A 15,368-nucleotide genomic window follows, 5' to 3' on the forward strand; every position below is an offset into this window, starting at 1 on the left:
TACTCATTAAGCATTATTTTCCAGCCTCACGTCTTTCACTGGAAGTTTCTGCATCACATTACAATGCTCTAGGGGTGGACATCATGCAGTATGTCATGAGGGAAAAGGGACCAGAAGTAAGGTCGAGTCTTGAAAAATTAACTACATTGCCACCAAGTGGATGCCTAAGATAGTCAAGATATATCATAATGTGGAGGGAAATGAACATGCTTTGATGGTTTATTTTCAATATCCAAATTTTATTTTAAAGTCTAGTGACAAATGTAAAATGGCATCATTGAAACAAGCAAACATGTAGAAGGTTTGAAATGTACCAAATGGCTTTTGTAACAAAGGTTATATTCTCAAAAAAATGACTTTGGTGATTCAAAGGCTTTTCATTTGTTCTCCATCAAATATCAAAAGAATTAACATTGTACACAGTTATTATGCATTGGATTGCAGCCTATTACTGTGGGAAGCTTCATTATAATAGCATACTTCAATACTTGAACATTTTGTGTATTGCTTCCCTTTTCACAAGTCGAATTTCTGTAGGTGGCCTCAAGCATGTCAGGAGCCTACAACAGAAGACAACCATTCAACTGCAGGGAAAAGAAAAACTGCATACCAGGTTATTGAAGCTGAAGAGACAAAAGTCAAGGCTGCACATACTGCAGTTGCTTTTATGCAAAATGGCTCTGAGCCATTTACAATTCAGTACATAAATCTGAGGTATATTATTTACAATGCTGGTACATTTTCAAAATACAAAAATCAGAAAACCAAAAGAATGCTAAAAAATACAGCTCTGCAGTGAATCATAAGTACACTGTGGTGCAATGTAAATTTGTCCTTAAAATGACAATACAGAATGTTACCACTAAAATTAAGAACATTTCCCAAAATATGCATTTGTTGTCTTTCAACGTGAAGTGCAGCTTCTGATATGCCCCTGAAAGAGCAGTCCTTAAGATGAGGTGGTATTCCAACCAGTGTAGAAAAAAAATCCACTTGCAGCTTTTTGTTGCTTGGTAAATGATCATCATCATCATCATCATCATCATCATCTGTTCTCAAATATCCACAAGATGTTCACACCAGAGAGGCCAAGATTTACTCTCCTGAAGAAAAAATGAAAAGATATTTAATTATCCTACTGAAGACAAGCAAAGTCAAACAGATCATTTTAAAATCAAAATGCAATCTGTGCCTTGTCGTATGACCTTTTCGTTTAAAACTAATCAACATTTCATTATACTCTGAAATGGCATGTACTATACGAGCTAGTCGAGCAGGAAATACGAGCAGGAAATATGTAGCATAAGTAGATGTACTCACCCCAGCATCCCTGACTCCTTAGTCTTAATGACATAGAGGAACATTAGGATTGTGTGGAACAAGTTGTTCCTGCCCTGTAATAGAAGAGGAAGACATCCTGATTAGTTAATCAATGAGATATCTGTTCTGATGAACTGCATTTCTTGGCTTTTCTCAGGGATATTTGTCAAATGTGTGGGGATTTCTGGTATGATGAAGAGCCCTAGATACAAAGCTCTCGTTGCTTTATCAGTGTATAACAAGATCAAGTCCAGTGCATCTTCGAACTTAATCGACTAATTGACTCTTAATTGAGAGGAACAATCAGTCGATGCGGTGGAACCCAAGCTTGCAAGCAAACAATAAGATTAAATTATTTCAAGAAAAAGGTAGAAAAAAAGCTTAGAAAATATGATTTCTGTGCTATGAATTAAATGATATGGCTGTACGGTGATGACACATATCAATATTGTGTTAAAAAAACGCCATCTACCATTTTAAATCAGTCCTAATCTTGCAAGGACAATTCTGAGATAAAGTCAACTGTTTGGGACTAACCTACGTCATGAAATTAAACAATCTTAACACTCTCTAATCAGAACTCCCTCGCCACGTCTATGGTTCCTACAGCGTCTATGGTTTTAACTTTTTCTGTAACTGGGGATTTGACTTATAGCAGGTGGGCAAAATAGGAGCACAAGCTCAAGTTTTGTAAGAGCCTGAGAAAAGAGACATTATTTTTGAAAAAAGAATGAGAACACTGTTTTTGCTGTTACCTTGGGTAGACTGTATATATGTCCCTGGTAGATGAGCTGGTAGTGAGGGGGAGTTGTGCTGCTTTGGTGGATGCAGAAGAGGCTCTCCTTGGTAACATCTATAAGAGTAAACACAAAAAGAGACACAAGAACTGAAACCACAGAAAGAAGTAAAGATAGAAAATAGATGCCGTGTTTCATAAGTAAGAAGCAAACAGTGAAAATCAGCATTACATTTTTTATCTTCCTGTTTGGCTAGTGTGTGCGTGCGTGTCCACTCACCAGGTTTGTCTGGGGTGTGGCTGAAGTGCTGTGAAGTGAAAGTCTTCCCATCTGGGTACTTTGGGTGCGGAGGCAGTCTGGAGTCCAAGTATGTACAAAACATGTGCATGAGGATCTAGATGGACAAAAAAAAAATATTAAGCAGAGGTATTTGGCCGATAATAAGCCCCCCAGACTGATACTGTATCATGTTTGCAGCACAGATCCTGCAGTCAATAGACTCAAAGAAGGCTGTGACAAATTTCCCCCACTTACCGTTAAGCAGTCTGTAAAATTACATATTTGCATGTATTTGAAAAGTTAAACAAGTTGTCACACTAACTAGTCCCAGCATGAGAAGCCTGCTCTCTTACTGACTTTTGCTATTACGATCCATCTTATCCCTACAAGTTTGTGAAGAAAAATTTAAACCCTTCTGATGACAATGTCGGACACAACAAGGCATTTGAGGACATCATACATCATCAAACTTGTTACGGACCAAATTATTAATTAATTACTCAAGGAAACATCTGGCGGTATCAGAAGCTTGCTGTGTTTATGTGTGTCAACTCACAGCACAGTCAGTGGGGAGGTCCGTGTCCCACTTCCTGTTCTTCAGATCACCACCACCATTCCAGCGAAAGGAGCTCATGCAGCCGCTGTGGGCCAGCTCTGACAAAACAGAATACAAAAAGCACATGAAAAACATACATTTCTAAGAAATGAAGAATGTCTCGCACAATCATAATATTGTTGAACCTACCCTTTACACGATCCACTAGATACTCCTGGTTGGGAGTGATGTCCAGATACTGAACAATAGAGTTTATTGTGGGGATGGACGAGGCTTTCATCACTGCCGCCTGTTTCAGGCTGCTTATGCTGGCCTCTGGTGGAAGAAAGAGTGAAAACTAGACACTCAGAAATCACTAGAATACATTGAAATCACAGTAAGGACTTAAGTTATTTCCATATTACAGAATCATTTTTTTTCATTGAATTAAAAATATATATTATACAGTTTCCAAATAGAATTGCTTTCCTGCTGTACATATACTTGTTCGGCATATTCATTTAAAATAAAAAATAAATCAACTCTGCATTTAGATAGCCAAGTACTATAGCCCATTATTTTTGTCCAAAAAAGCATATAAAACCCATGTTTCTAAAAGGTTTAGTCCTCACTGTGGTTTAATAATAAGCAGCATTACTAGATATATTAAATTAGTTTCATCCAGTGGCATTTTTATTATATTACTCACCAAAATCTAATATTTCTAGGACAAGTTTATATTCTTTGGTCCTGTATGTCTGGCACTTTTCATTGAAACCCATAAAAGTGCGAGGACAAAGCACATTTCCAATGATTCATGTTGTCTGCAGAAGGTTTACCTCCTATCTGGAGCTCAGGGCAGCCCATCCTTCTGAGCTGGCTGTTGACAGAGTCAGTTTCCTTGACCAGCGGGACCAAGATGGTGTCACTGATCCACTAGAAAAGACGCAAATAGATTAACTTTCAGATGTATTTTCTTACTCTGAAGATGGAAGGTTTGTAACAAAAATTGTACATAAAATGTATTTAAAACTTTTCTTTTACATTATGTAGTTCTGCAAATATGCTTGAACACTCACATTTCTAAGCTTGGCTGTCCAGCTATCAATGCGGTCCACTACAGGACGACTGGTGGTGATTCTGGCCCACACCTAAAAAAAAGGGAGGGAAAAATATTGAATGAAACATTCCACACTGACAGACTTGCAGGTCTCAATTTGAAAATCAGTATTATCGTATTTATTGAGCACGAAACAATACTAATTTACAGACCTCCTCTGCAGCCTGTTTGGAGCCCAGGTCCGTCTCATCCTTGTGGGCAGACGGGGCCTGAGAGCGGCAGGCTGGCTGATACAGGAACTTCCTCAGGCTCTGGGCGTAATCTCCCACGGAGCGGTTGTAGTTCCAAAATGTTGGGCTGTGGCTTGGAGACACAGACTCTGGACTCCCTAAAGTGAGCATCAGATCATTATATGATCACATATATCTACATTTGTTTCCACATTAACGGAGATAATAATTACTAATCATCTACAGAATTGATTGGCAAAAGCACTCTCTTTATCTGCCTGTCTAATGTAGTGAATCAGGAGTGTCCTGCTCTGTTTATATTAAGACTGAAGTTCCTACAACACTTGCATACTGTACCTAACTGGCTGCGGTGACTCCTCTCCTCCTCTGTGCGGAGGAACCTCTCCAGGCTTTTCAGATCCTCCATGTAGTCCTCCTTGCTTCCAGGGGAGTTAAATACAGACGGGGATGTGCGATATCGGGCTCTCAAGCTGGAGCCTTCTGCTGGTCCAATGCTGCTCGGGTAGGGAGAGGAGCCAGGGGAGGGACTGTAGTTCAACACCTGTTAGAGGAAGAATGTAATGCTCTCAATGTGAAGGGGGAGAACTACTTCTGAGGATATTCATCAATCACATTGACCCACCACATATCTCCAGGATGGCCAGGTAAGTGATGTAATGGACGTACCTTTCCAAAGGCCACTGAGGGGGAAAAGGGCCCGCCTGCACTGTTTGGGGTTGATGGGCTACTGAGAGGAGGGCTGTACCCGGGCACACAGCTGGGGGAGAACTTGGGGCTGGTGGTGGCCGGCCGAGAGGGGCTGAAACTCAGCACACTTTGGCCCTGCAGCGGAGACGACTGGGCCGGGACTGGGGTCTCTTTTTTTTCTGGTTTTTGTGGCGGAGAGGCCTGAATACCTGCAAGGGGACAGACAACAACCATCATACTTTATAAGTCCCATACTCAAAAACTAATAACCAAAGTGTGTTAACATAAATCAAATAGAGATTAAACAAAAAGAGTGAAAAATACAAATTTTGCAGACGAAAAAAAGTCTTACTTGTGTTTCTCAGACCAAGTAGGTGATGCTGCTGAGGCGATACAGCAATGGTGGAGGGGGCCATCGTGTATTTGAAATACTTCCAGAAGTCAAAGAGGGCATTGAGGCTAAATAGAGAGGCTAGCACAAGTTCTGTAAACAAGGACAGCAGAGAAGAACAAACTAAGCGTATGCCAAGCCATGTATAGCGTAATTTAATAAAAAAAAATGTATGACTTTAACTCCAGAAACGTCTTTAGTAGATAAGAGAGAAGTGGGACCTCACCAATGTACCAGATAGGCCAGTATGTGATGTTGTAGTATCGACTCAGCAATTCCCCTGACCTAACAAAAAAGAAAGTGAAAACACATGCATATCATTTCACCGTGCAATGGGATAGTTGGGAGATGGTGGGACGCTTTATTAATGGTTGGCCAGGTTTGGAAGACAGCACATTATTGAACTTCAAAACAACTTACATTTCAGTGTAAAGCATGCCAGCTAGAGACACGTTGAGGACAGCCCAGGCCAGGACCACCTGACGAGCCTGTTCCTCCCTCCTCATCCTCAGCGCCCTGTCGATCATACTGGGCATCCCGTCCTTCGCTGGGGTTAACATCATTGTATCTGCTCTGTTCAGGCTGAGACAAGGACCAGAGAAAAACACTATGAGACAAAGCGAGCAAGCATTGAGCTACATGCAAGAAGAGATTTAAAAAAAAATCCCTATAAGTTACTACTAACACGTAGCGTGTCTACGGTGCAAATCAATATCATTTAGATAGACATTGAATCACACCATGTGGCATAACAACTCTGCATGACTTACGGGTAGAAGAGCAGCGGGTTAGCCGACATGCTAGCTAAACGGATAGCTAAAGTTAGCTAGCTTACATATAAACAATTCCAAATTGCGGGGGAAGTGTGGTTTCAATGTACATTTCAACAACCAAAAAACACTGAATTTTATACCAAAAGAGATATGACTGAAATACTAACACAACGTGTAGAAATATTAATAATTCATACCACGCTAAAGTGAATGACAACTGCGGCGCTGCATGTTTTGTACCTTAACCGGAAGTGGCAATTCGTACTTCCGGTCGCAGCAGCAGCACGCTTAGTTGTAGTCTGTGGTGCTTAGTTGTAGTCTGTGGTGCTTAGTTGTAGTCTGAGGTGCTTAGTTGTAGTCTGAGGTGCTTAGTTGTAGTCTGTGGTGCTTAGTTGTAGTCTGTGGTGCTTAGTTGTAGTCTGAGGTGCTTAGTTGTAGTCTGTGGTGCTTAGTTGTAGTCTGAGGTGCTTAGTTGTAGTCTGTGGTGCTTAGTTGTAGTCTGAGGTGCTTAGTTAGTAGTCTGTGGTGCTTAGTTGTAGTCTAAGGTGCTTAGTTGTAGTCTGTGGTGCAGGCAGAGCAAAGCCAGTCAGCAACATGAAGCAGCTGTACATGTTAATTTATTAAAACATTTTTGCAACACATTGACGGAGCGACAACATAAATAATATAATTATAACATTAAGTCAACATTCACACAATGAGACATATCACAAAGAGGCTCACTTCCATTCACACAGAAATAATATTAAAAAAAGAAAAGAGTACAAAACCTGGTTTTAATAAATTAAGAATGGCCAAGGCCATTTACATATCCGGATTTATACGCAAGAATATGGCATCAGAAAGTTTAATTGACATTGTTGTGCAACTACAAATGAATATCAACCATTCATCCCATGTTATTGAGTGACACAAAAAACAAGTAGTCTGAATAACATAGAATGCATGTTAGCTTATATGGATCCCATCAACCAATTTAACTTATTAGAGTTTTGTAGAAATTAAGTCAGATCTTGATGAGTTGTCTTATAATATGACAGAGATTATTTCACCAGCACAGATATGCTTGGGCGAGACTTAATATTATGTTTTATTGTAAAATTCTGAAAATGTAAACTGTGGCAATTAAAAAGTATTGACTATGCAATCGGATGAATTACCACAGTAACATGGTGGAGGGGTTTGTGTGTCCCTGTGACCCTGTGGGCTCATGGCATCGCAGAGATAGGCTTAAGTGTCAGGTGCATTGTGATCCAGGCAGCAGGAAAAGGCAGAGACCTAGGCATGTCGACCCCTGGCATCGCAGACTGGCTCTAGGGACGAGGAACATGACCTCTCTTGGGTGAAGATACCGGGACTGGTGTTGGAGAAAGAACGGTATCAACTGGACATAGTTGGGCTCACCTCTACGCATAGCTGTGGGTCAGGAACAAAACTCCTGGAAAGAGGCTGGACTTTAGTCCTTATCACAAGTAAGGGATAAAATTGAGCGTGAGATGGACAGGCAGTTTGATGCAGCATCATCAGTGATATGGGTGTTGCACCAGACTGTTGTAGTGGAGAGGGAGCTGAGCCGAAAGGCAAAGATCTCGGTTTACCAGTCCACCTACATTCCTACCCTCACCTATGATCAAGAGCTTTGGGTAGTGAGTGACCGAAAGAACAACATCGACATGATAATATAATGGAATGGATGAAATGCAAAAAGTTGCAAACCAAATTTGACAAAGTAACTGGTAATTGGTATAAACTGGAGGTAAACAGTATTACTGTAGTAATGCATATAAATAAACAAGACATCTCAAAAGGCACAGTGTTGTCAATGAGGGGGTGACAGGGACTTTTCAGAGTTATATCCTCCAACATCTAATCCACAGTCTTCATTGCTGGCTGAGTCTACAAGTCTTTCTCCTCCTCTTCCTGTACCATCATCCTCCTCCTCCTCCTCCTCCTCCTCTTCCTCCTCGTCTTCATCCTCTTCCTCATCTAGTTCCCGCTCCTTACGAGACGCTCGTTCCGTCTTGGGCCCTTTGCATATCTTGAGGTGACGGGTGAGGTGGTATTTGGTGAGGAAAGCTTTGTGGCATTTCTCACAGACAAAGTCTCTTCGGCCTTCGTGAGAGTTCATGTGCTTCTTCAGGTGGTTGGTCTTGAGGAAGTGTTTGTTGCACTTTGGGCACTGTATGCGGCGCTCACTGTGGTGAAAAAGGAAAATAGAATGAAGACAATGCATGCATTATATAACCCTTGTGTTTATCTAGACTGCAAAAAAACAGTTACATACTGTGTGTGAGAGAACATGTGTTGTTTCAGGTCATGTTTCCTGATGAATGCTCGGTCACAGAGGTCACACTTGAGCTTCTCTGCACCGGTGTGGATGAGCATATGCGATGCCACATGGGATTTCTGGGTAAACAACTTCTCGCACACTGTGCATCTGTAGTTTTTCTGACCTGTTGGTAGGGAAAAAGAGTTTCAGAGGTTGCGAATGACTCAAAGCAATAGTTTTATTAAAGAAAAAAACTAATTATACGTTTCTATATGTGGCCTTTCATATGTGGCCTGAACAGGTTTATAGAATGACAGCTGAAAAGACAGATGTTGACAAATATCAAACCATTTTCCACTTCAGTTATCCCTGTACACACCTGTGTGAATCTTGAGGTGCATCCTGAGGTTGCTGGGGTCACTGAAGGCCTTACTGCAGTATTCACACTTGTGAGGTTTCATCCCCACGTGCCCCATGAAGTGCACGTTGAGCTTTGTGGATGTGAGAAAAGCCCGGGAACACATGCTGCATTTGAATTTCTTCTCCCGTACATGACCCTGACCTTTTGCTCTGGAGATAACATTATTAGAGTTTCTATTACTGCTGGCACTGCTGCTATTGTTATCACTGTTTGTTTGTCCCGCAGCGTGAGTGTGGCAGGGCCATGGGGAAGAGGAGGAGCTTGAGGTCCCATTGGTAAGCTTCTCTTCCCGGTGAGTGTGTTGTTGTTGCTGTGGTTGTTGCTCTTGCTGCTGCTGCTGCTGTGGTTGTTGCTGTTGCTGTGAGTGGTCCTGCTGTGATGGACTGTGGCTGTGTGGAGGTTGGTTATGGCTGTGGTTACTGTTATGGCTATCAAGATGAGACTTGAGCTCAGAGAAGGAGGAGCACTCTTTGCCACAATGGCAGATCTGGCCCTCAGGGACCTGCGGAACACCTGTGAAGACATTAAAAGGTGGTATGGAATGGTCAACATCAATCACCGGATAAACAGTGGATCAGTGTGGCTACTTTAAATATCAAGAATAAATGTTTAATCATCTGTCATCTCACCCATCAGCCTGCAGTAGTCTCGGCTGTAATAGAAGAGCAGCTGCTGGTCTGGGTGGATCTCTGTGGTTGTACAGAAGAACAGTTTACCGTTGGCAGGGTACGCCACCAGGTTCGGTTCCTCACGTGTTCTAAACACACACACATAAACACAGCAAACAGGAATTTTTATTAACCCGTTGGCTGGACTGAAATAACATGCCAAAAGCGATAATGCTGATCAATTTGGAAGGAGAAAATTGAAGTGCACATCTTTATCCTGCTCCAGCTCTGTGTCATACCTTGCTTTGCGGACAAACATCATCCAGTTGCACTCATTCTCATCCGTTGTCACGATGTAGAATTCCAGCACATTGTTGTGATACATCTGAAAAAGATAAATGGGTTTACCTACTTATAATGGTTTTGGACTGAATGTGACAACCCACAGTCCAACCATAATCACTGCACTGACCTTCCATATTTGAGGTGTGTCTTTATCTGGCCAATCAGAGAGGTCCACATTGCTACAGTGCTGGCCCACCATTGGTCCAAAGCAGGTTCTTTGAGGAATGACATCCCGTGCAAAAACTCCTGAGGGGGGGAAAAGGCATATTTTGTCAGTAATCTAATTGATGGTCTGCAAAATGTTTTTTGTCGACCCATGTACAACCCATTAAAAAATAAAAATAAATATTTAGATAAAAAGGCATAATTAATTCTAATAGTGCTTTTACTTTGAACTAGCAGATACAAAACTTAGCCCAATGTTAAGGAGGCAAGAATGTATCGCTTTAAAAGTCCATGTGGGAATCCAGAGAGGTTTTCTCCTCTTACCAAGCGGTTCGTCAGCTACTGAGATGCGCAGGCACAGTTGACGCGGCAGAGAGAGGCGAGCCCGGCTTTGGATAGGCGTGTCAGGGATGAAGGTGACCGGGCCATGCTCTGGACAGTCTGAGGTATATGAGCGCTCACACAGTGTGCACCCTGGAAGACAATAAAAGCACAAAAGTTACTTCAGGTGAGAGTCACTTATACCGACTGCCTTACTGCAAAGTCAAGTGCTTGCTCACAGTCCTCAATTCAATTCAAATCTATTACAGATTTTTACAATGATTTATTTAAATGATATCTTTCGGTGGAATAATATTTTCCAAAGCTTCCTAGCTATATATGATTCCTAATAACTTTGTCAGATCTAGAAAACACAATTTTTAAATTCATTGATACAGTTTTTTTGACCTCTGAAGAAACTATTACAAATACACACTCACAGATGGTGTAGGCAGTGACCATGTTCTCCTTGTTGGAGTTTGAATCCTCTAGCTGTAGGGTGGAGTTGACAAGCACCAGGTTGTTTTCTGGCCCAAGCGACACTTCTGCAGTGATGGGGGACACATTCACTGCCTCTAGTCCCATCCCAGAGTGCCCATGGAGCGACACCGGCTCCAGTTGGCCCTGGCTGGCCATGGAGCCAGTGAGCACCACACTGACAACGCCGGAGTTCAGCTCCCCATTTGAGTGGAGCTGCTCCCCGAGTCCTCCTGCTCCTCCTCCCCCAGAGTTCCCCACTCTGCCCCCCATATGATCCTGCTCCATCACCACCGGTAGTTCTAGAACAGGGGGTCCATGGAGGGGCATCACCCCACCAGATGAGTCCACCCCAGTCAATCCCTCATGCTGCTGAGGCTGCCTTCCCCCTCCGAGCTGTTGCTGGGTGTCAGACACTACAACCACCCCGACCCCGTCCATGGTGGCCAGTTCCTCTCCCATCCGGTCAGGGGACATGGGGCTGCTGACACGTGACTCCATGGCCAATCCTGTTGAGTCCAGCTCATGAGCACCAGTCTGGTGGAGGTCTCCCTGGCCACTCACCTGTCTTGAGTCCATGGGCACCAGGCCCTGCTCCAGCGGGCCTCCAGGGCCACTGTAGGGATCAAGACCTGAGGGATTGTTGCTGGCCACCGACAGGGTCCCATCCATGTTAAGGCTGCTGGGATGGATGTATTGAGGTGGTGGACGGTCTGCCAGATATGACAGGATACCTACAGCAGGGAAGAAAGAGGGAACACGATCAGCGCTGAAACTAAAATTCCAAACTGAATGTACTGAGCAGCATGCATGATTTATTCAATAACTTAAATATGTTGGGTAAAATGGCACATGGAGGACGGCTACCCTTCAAATTAGAGCATCAGGGATATAGCCCTATTAAACAATCATCCGAACCCCAATAATCTGGCTGACTGCTTTGAGAATTTCAACATGTAGAGATGAGTTGCATATCTCACACAAAAATAGAACCCACCTGGCAATATGTGTCGGAAGTAGCTGCTCTCCAGGTGGGGGTACGGAGGTGGTGGCAAAGAGTAGTTCCTCTCTGGCAGGCCGCACATCACTCCTCTGTCACTCAGTGGACCCATGGGGAGCATCAGCGAGAGGGCAGAGGGAAGGGAGCCCAGGGAAGGACCCAGGCTGGGGATGGCCACTGACATGCCTGAACCCATAATAATAAAGAGTCAGAGGAAATAATAACAATCATACTGTATTGAGCAAAACAGGACTGGCTGGTAGTGTCGTTCATACCTTGAGTGGGAATGGGGTTGTGTGTCGGGGAGGTGGGCAGACCCAGGTGGCTGGCACTCACCGAGGGCACGGTGAGCTGGTCCATGCCCACAGGACTCAGGTTCATGTCGTTCATCCTGGAGTTATACACAGACAGAGCAATGAGACAGCAAGACAAATAATATCCAAATGAATAGCTGATTGTTTGAGTTTTCCTAGCTGTTATTTAGACACAGTTAGAAATATTAAGACAAGGATTTGGGCTCTGTTATGTTGTGATTGGAATACATTTTATTAACAACTGATCCCTTATCTGTAACAGTGTGTGCAGTGTGAGCTACGTTAGCGTAACGTTACCTGAATTCAACAACTGATGCCCATCCGTAACCGTGTACTGATGAATGGGGCTTTCAGATGTTTCTCCCTGTAAAGTAAAAACGAGAGGTGAGAATGAAAAACGTAACTTAAAACGACATGCCAATCAGAATGATTAAAGAACAGCTGATTTAAATAGCTAAAACAGTAGCGAGCATGCAATTCAAAACGACCTTTATGCAACTAAACGCAAGTAAGTGTTGTCCACACTGCTAACGTAAAGGTTAGCCTGGCTAACATGCATTTAAACACATCGTCAAAACAGAGAATGATCACGTGTTTCAGCTTGCTAAAAGTTAAGGAATACCTGTCACGAGGGGACGTGACGCTTCATTACAAAGACACAGACTATATGAAAAGGAAGATGCCTTGAAAACAACAACATACCAGCACAATACCTCCCCGCACGGAGCCATGACGCTGGACTGCACGTTGTGCGCATGCGCAGTGGCGTTGCAAGACTGGAGTGTTTGGCTGATCACAGGTCAGTTCTTCTTGTCCTCCACCGTCATGATTCATTAAAAAAAGCGGGTCTGGAAGTCATATAGGGCCAAAATAAAAAGGTCATCTTTTTTCCTGTTCTAAGTAATGATGTCTTTTGCTGTTTTTTTGGTTTTTTTAAATACTCCTTACACTTTTTTTTACTCCTAACACTTTTTACAGAGTCATTTATTGTCAGGCTGACTGTGACGTTATTGAATGAAAGACATACAAAATATGTTCATTAACATAAATTCTGTTTAAAAAGTAAAAAGTAATTTCTTCAGTAAATAAAAAACATATTTAAAAAAATCTGCTGAAATAAAATCTCAGTAAATATAAAATATTCATGAGAGACTTTCATAGATAATACTGCTTTAAGAGGCAATTGGCTAAAAGAACACTCAGCAATTCATCATTTCCATATGTGATTTCTCTTCATTCTCCTCTTCATCATCATTTGATCATTCTTTCAAATCACCTAATTGCATGCAGCATACCATAAACATCAGATAAACTGATAGTGAACTGTATTTTCAAATGAAACAATACAATCTGTTGCATTTTGTCTGCAACGTTTGTAACAATGTTTTTATTTTATTGATATATAATCTATTTAATAGTTGTTTACGATCAAAAAGTCATTTATGTCAAGGCCTTATTTGTCTTGTACCTTCGTGATAAGAGTTGTTTAACTGTGTCAACGGAAGCAAGGAAACGTTATGTAAACAGTTTTATCTTGATGAGAAAGTCATGGCTGCATCTCCGCCCCGGATCACACCCACCATGCCTACACACTCAAAACCCCAACAAGCAAGTTGACACACAGACTGACTAAGTCTCCATCAAGAAGTTCCAAAAATAGAGATTTAATCATATAGTGGGGAGATTTTAAAAGAAAAGGTCCTCAAAACCCGAGATGACTGTGAGGAGGCTGCCAGGGTAAGTTGCAAAAATGAATTGCATTTATTTTACAGCTGTTTAATCTAAGATCGTCTCCTTTTTGATTCTCAGGGAGATGTCTTATCACAGTAAGGAGTTCATGGAGCATTGGAGCTTCTCAGTGGACAACAGTGGATCTCACTACAAGGATGCACTTCGACTCGGTCTGCCTTTCCACCTGGACGCTGCATACCTCGACCCTGTACAAGGTCAAAGGTCACCCTACAGACGATTATCATATTTCCCCTTCCACGTCCCCCTCGGAGTGTGTGATTATTCCTTTGAGCCTGCATTCATCCGGAAAAGGAACGAAAGGGAGCGACATCGAGTCCGCTGCGTGAACGAAGGTTACGCCCGGCTCAGAGAGCATCTCCCGCAGGAGTTTGAGGACAAACGACTCAGCAAAGTGGAGACCCTGCGGGCGGCTATCGGATATATCAAACACCTGCAGAGCCTGCTGGGTTTAAACGTGTCCGGGATGGAGATGTCACTTGGAGATGCTCGTAACCGGAGGACGGACTGCAGCAGTGATGGAGAATCCCAAACTGGCCTCAACGACAGTGGGGGGATAGTTTACTAACTCTAACTCTCTGTGATATACATTAATTAAAATGTGCAGTAAGCAAAACGTGTATAATTGACACAATTTCCACTGTCTGACTTTATTCCAAAGTATGTACATTGAGAATTTGTTTACATGGATGGAGCTATAGGATAATAACCCATCAGTGTTTACCTTATGTGAAGATGGATATTACACCCAGAATCACAGTGAATGACATCATTTTGTTGCATCTAATACTTTCTGTTGATATATTGGTGGCATGTTATGTTGGTAGTTTTTATAAGCGGGTGTGAATTTGAAAAACACTTCATTACATGAAATGAAATATTCAGTGATCAGAATCTTAACCATATATTATAAACTGATGAGGCGAATAGTAAAAAATATATATATTGTGACAATTTTGTCACAGTTGACAAATTGAGCACTTCATCTCTTAAGATAGTATAAAAAGATTAATTTAGTGTAGGTCCATATACTGTGATTTTTTCTAACCACATTTTAAAAATGTTATGAAATCATTGTGATGAACCAGAATACGTTTAATATCATGAATAATGTTCAAAGCTATAAAGGATGGGTTCAACAGTACAAGGCCATGCAGCAAACAAAAGTTTTGGTTAATGCAAAATAAATGGACAATATTGCTGTAGCAGAAGAAGCACGGTGTAGCTAATAACATTAATTAGTACCCTTAAATTTAATGCAGCTATTTAATAATGTTATTTATCACAGCTGTGGTTTCCTGCTATGACATATGTTGATCCCCTCGATGAACAAGGCTTATTCTGTCTGAAACTGATACTTTTGTGTCATGTTTTAGTTTGGGCCAAGTGGACATTAAATTACAGTAATACAGGCTTTACTGTCCCCTGAAAGTTAGAAATGACACCTCAAACCAAGAGTGTCTATTCAGAACAATTACCTGTCTTCAAAGACCACCTACCTGCTGTACTGTAAATCTCAGGGTTCTACGGAAGTTTTCTCCCCTAATAGCTTAAGGAATGCACTTATCAGGGAGACCTATTTGAGTGTTTATACTTCCCACCTCCGCTGACCTGCACGGAAACAGCTCACAATTTCAGATTTTCAGGAATACTAAAACCACAAATT

General features: G+C 42.0%; 2 protein-coding genes across 6 annotated transcripts; both read right to left on the minus strand.

Annotated features, from left to right (window-relative positions):
• Positions 1–238: 238 nt before the first annotated feature.
• On the minus strand, positions 239–6,314 carry tmem209 (transmembrane protein 209). 4 transcript variants are annotated; one of them, XM_054624613.1, is made up of 15 exons: positions 6,231–6,314; positions 5,681–5,842; positions 5,487–5,545; positions 5,222–5,353; positions 4,849–5,078; positions 4,519–4,723; positions 4,144–4,319; positions 3,951–4,022; positions 3,711–3,807; positions 3,082–3,207; positions 2,893–2,990; positions 2,337–2,451; positions 2,076–2,173; positions 1,321–1,394; positions 239–1,103 (listed from the first exon to the last, which is right to left on the minus strand). In XM_054624613.1, the coding sequence occupies exons 2-15, from the start codon at positions 5,821–5,823 to the stop codon at positions 1,046–1,048; spliced, it is 1,683 nt and encodes a 560-aa protein (XP_054480588.1). In that variant the 5' UTR covers positions 5,824–5,842; positions 6,231–6,314; the 3' UTR covers positions 239–1,045. The 4 variants fall into 4 exon arrangements, with proteins under 4 accessions (XP_054480588.1, XP_054480589.1, XP_054480587.1 ...); XM_054624614.1 differs by having other exon boundaries at positions 6,274–6,297; XM_054624612.1 differs by lacking the exon at positions 6,231–6,314 and adding an exon at positions 6,031–6,224.
• Positions 6,315–6,674: 360 nt separating this feature from the next.
• prdm4 (PR domain containing 4) lies at positions 6,675–12,726 on the minus strand. 2 transcript variants are annotated; one of them, XM_054624604.1, is made up of 12 exons: positions 12,656–12,726; positions 12,251–12,317; positions 11,915–12,030; positions 11,637–11,825; positions 10,603–11,373; positions 10,166–10,315; positions 9,804–9,922; positions 9,631–9,716; positions 9,353–9,480; positions 8,682–9,236; positions 8,318–8,486; positions 6,675–8,228 (listed from the first exon to the last, which is right to left on the minus strand). In XM_054624604.1, the coding sequence occupies exons 3-12, from the start codon at positions 12,027–12,029 to the stop codon at positions 7,853–7,855; spliced, it is 2,658 nt and encodes an 885-aa protein (XP_054480579.1). In that variant the 5' UTR covers position 12,030; positions 12,251–12,317; positions 12,656–12,726; the 3' UTR covers positions 6,675–7,852. The 2 variants fall into 2 exon arrangements, with proteins under 2 accessions (XP_054480579.1, XP_054480580.1); XM_054624605.1 differs by lacking the exon at positions 12,656–12,726 and adding an exon at positions 12,576–12,639.
• Between the last annotated feature and the right edge of the window lie 2,642 nt (positions 12,727–15,368).

The sequence above is a fragment of the Anoplopoma fimbria genome, chromosome 23, assembly GCF_027596085.1.
Source record: "Anoplopoma fimbria isolate UVic2021 breed Golden Eagle Sablefish chromosome 23, Afim_UVic_2022, whole genome shotgun sequence".
NCBI classification, from domain to species: domain Eukaryota; kingdom Metazoa; phylum Chordata; class Actinopteri; order Perciformes; family Anoplopomatidae; genus Anoplopoma; species Anoplopoma fimbria.

Bases quoted from the DNA above. Each gene is read 5' to 3' on its own strand.
- tmem209 (XM_054624612.1), bottom strand. From the start codon at position 6,059: ATGTCGGCTAACCCGCTGCTCTTCTACCC. The intron at 5,843-6,030 runs GTAAGTCATGCA...TCCTTGTCTCAG, and splicing joins AACCCGCTGCTCTTCTACCC to CCTGAACAGAGCAGATACAA. The intron at 2,452-2,892 runs GTGAGTTGACAC...TTGTCCATCTAG, and splicing joins ACCTCCCCACTGACTGTGCT to ATCCTCATGCACATGTTTTG.
- prdm4 (XM_054624604.1), bottom strand. From the start codon at position 12,029: ATGAACGACATGAACCTGAGTCCTGTGGGCATGGACCAGCTCACCGTG. The intron at 11,374-11,636 runs GTGGGTTCTATT...TCCCTGCTGTAG, and splicing joins CTTCCGACACATATTGCCAG to GTATCCTGTCATATCTGGCA. The intron at 9,923-10,165 runs GTAAGAGGAGAA...TCCCCCCCTCAG, and splicing joins AGTAGCTGACGAACCGCTTG to GAGTTTTTGCACGGGATGTC.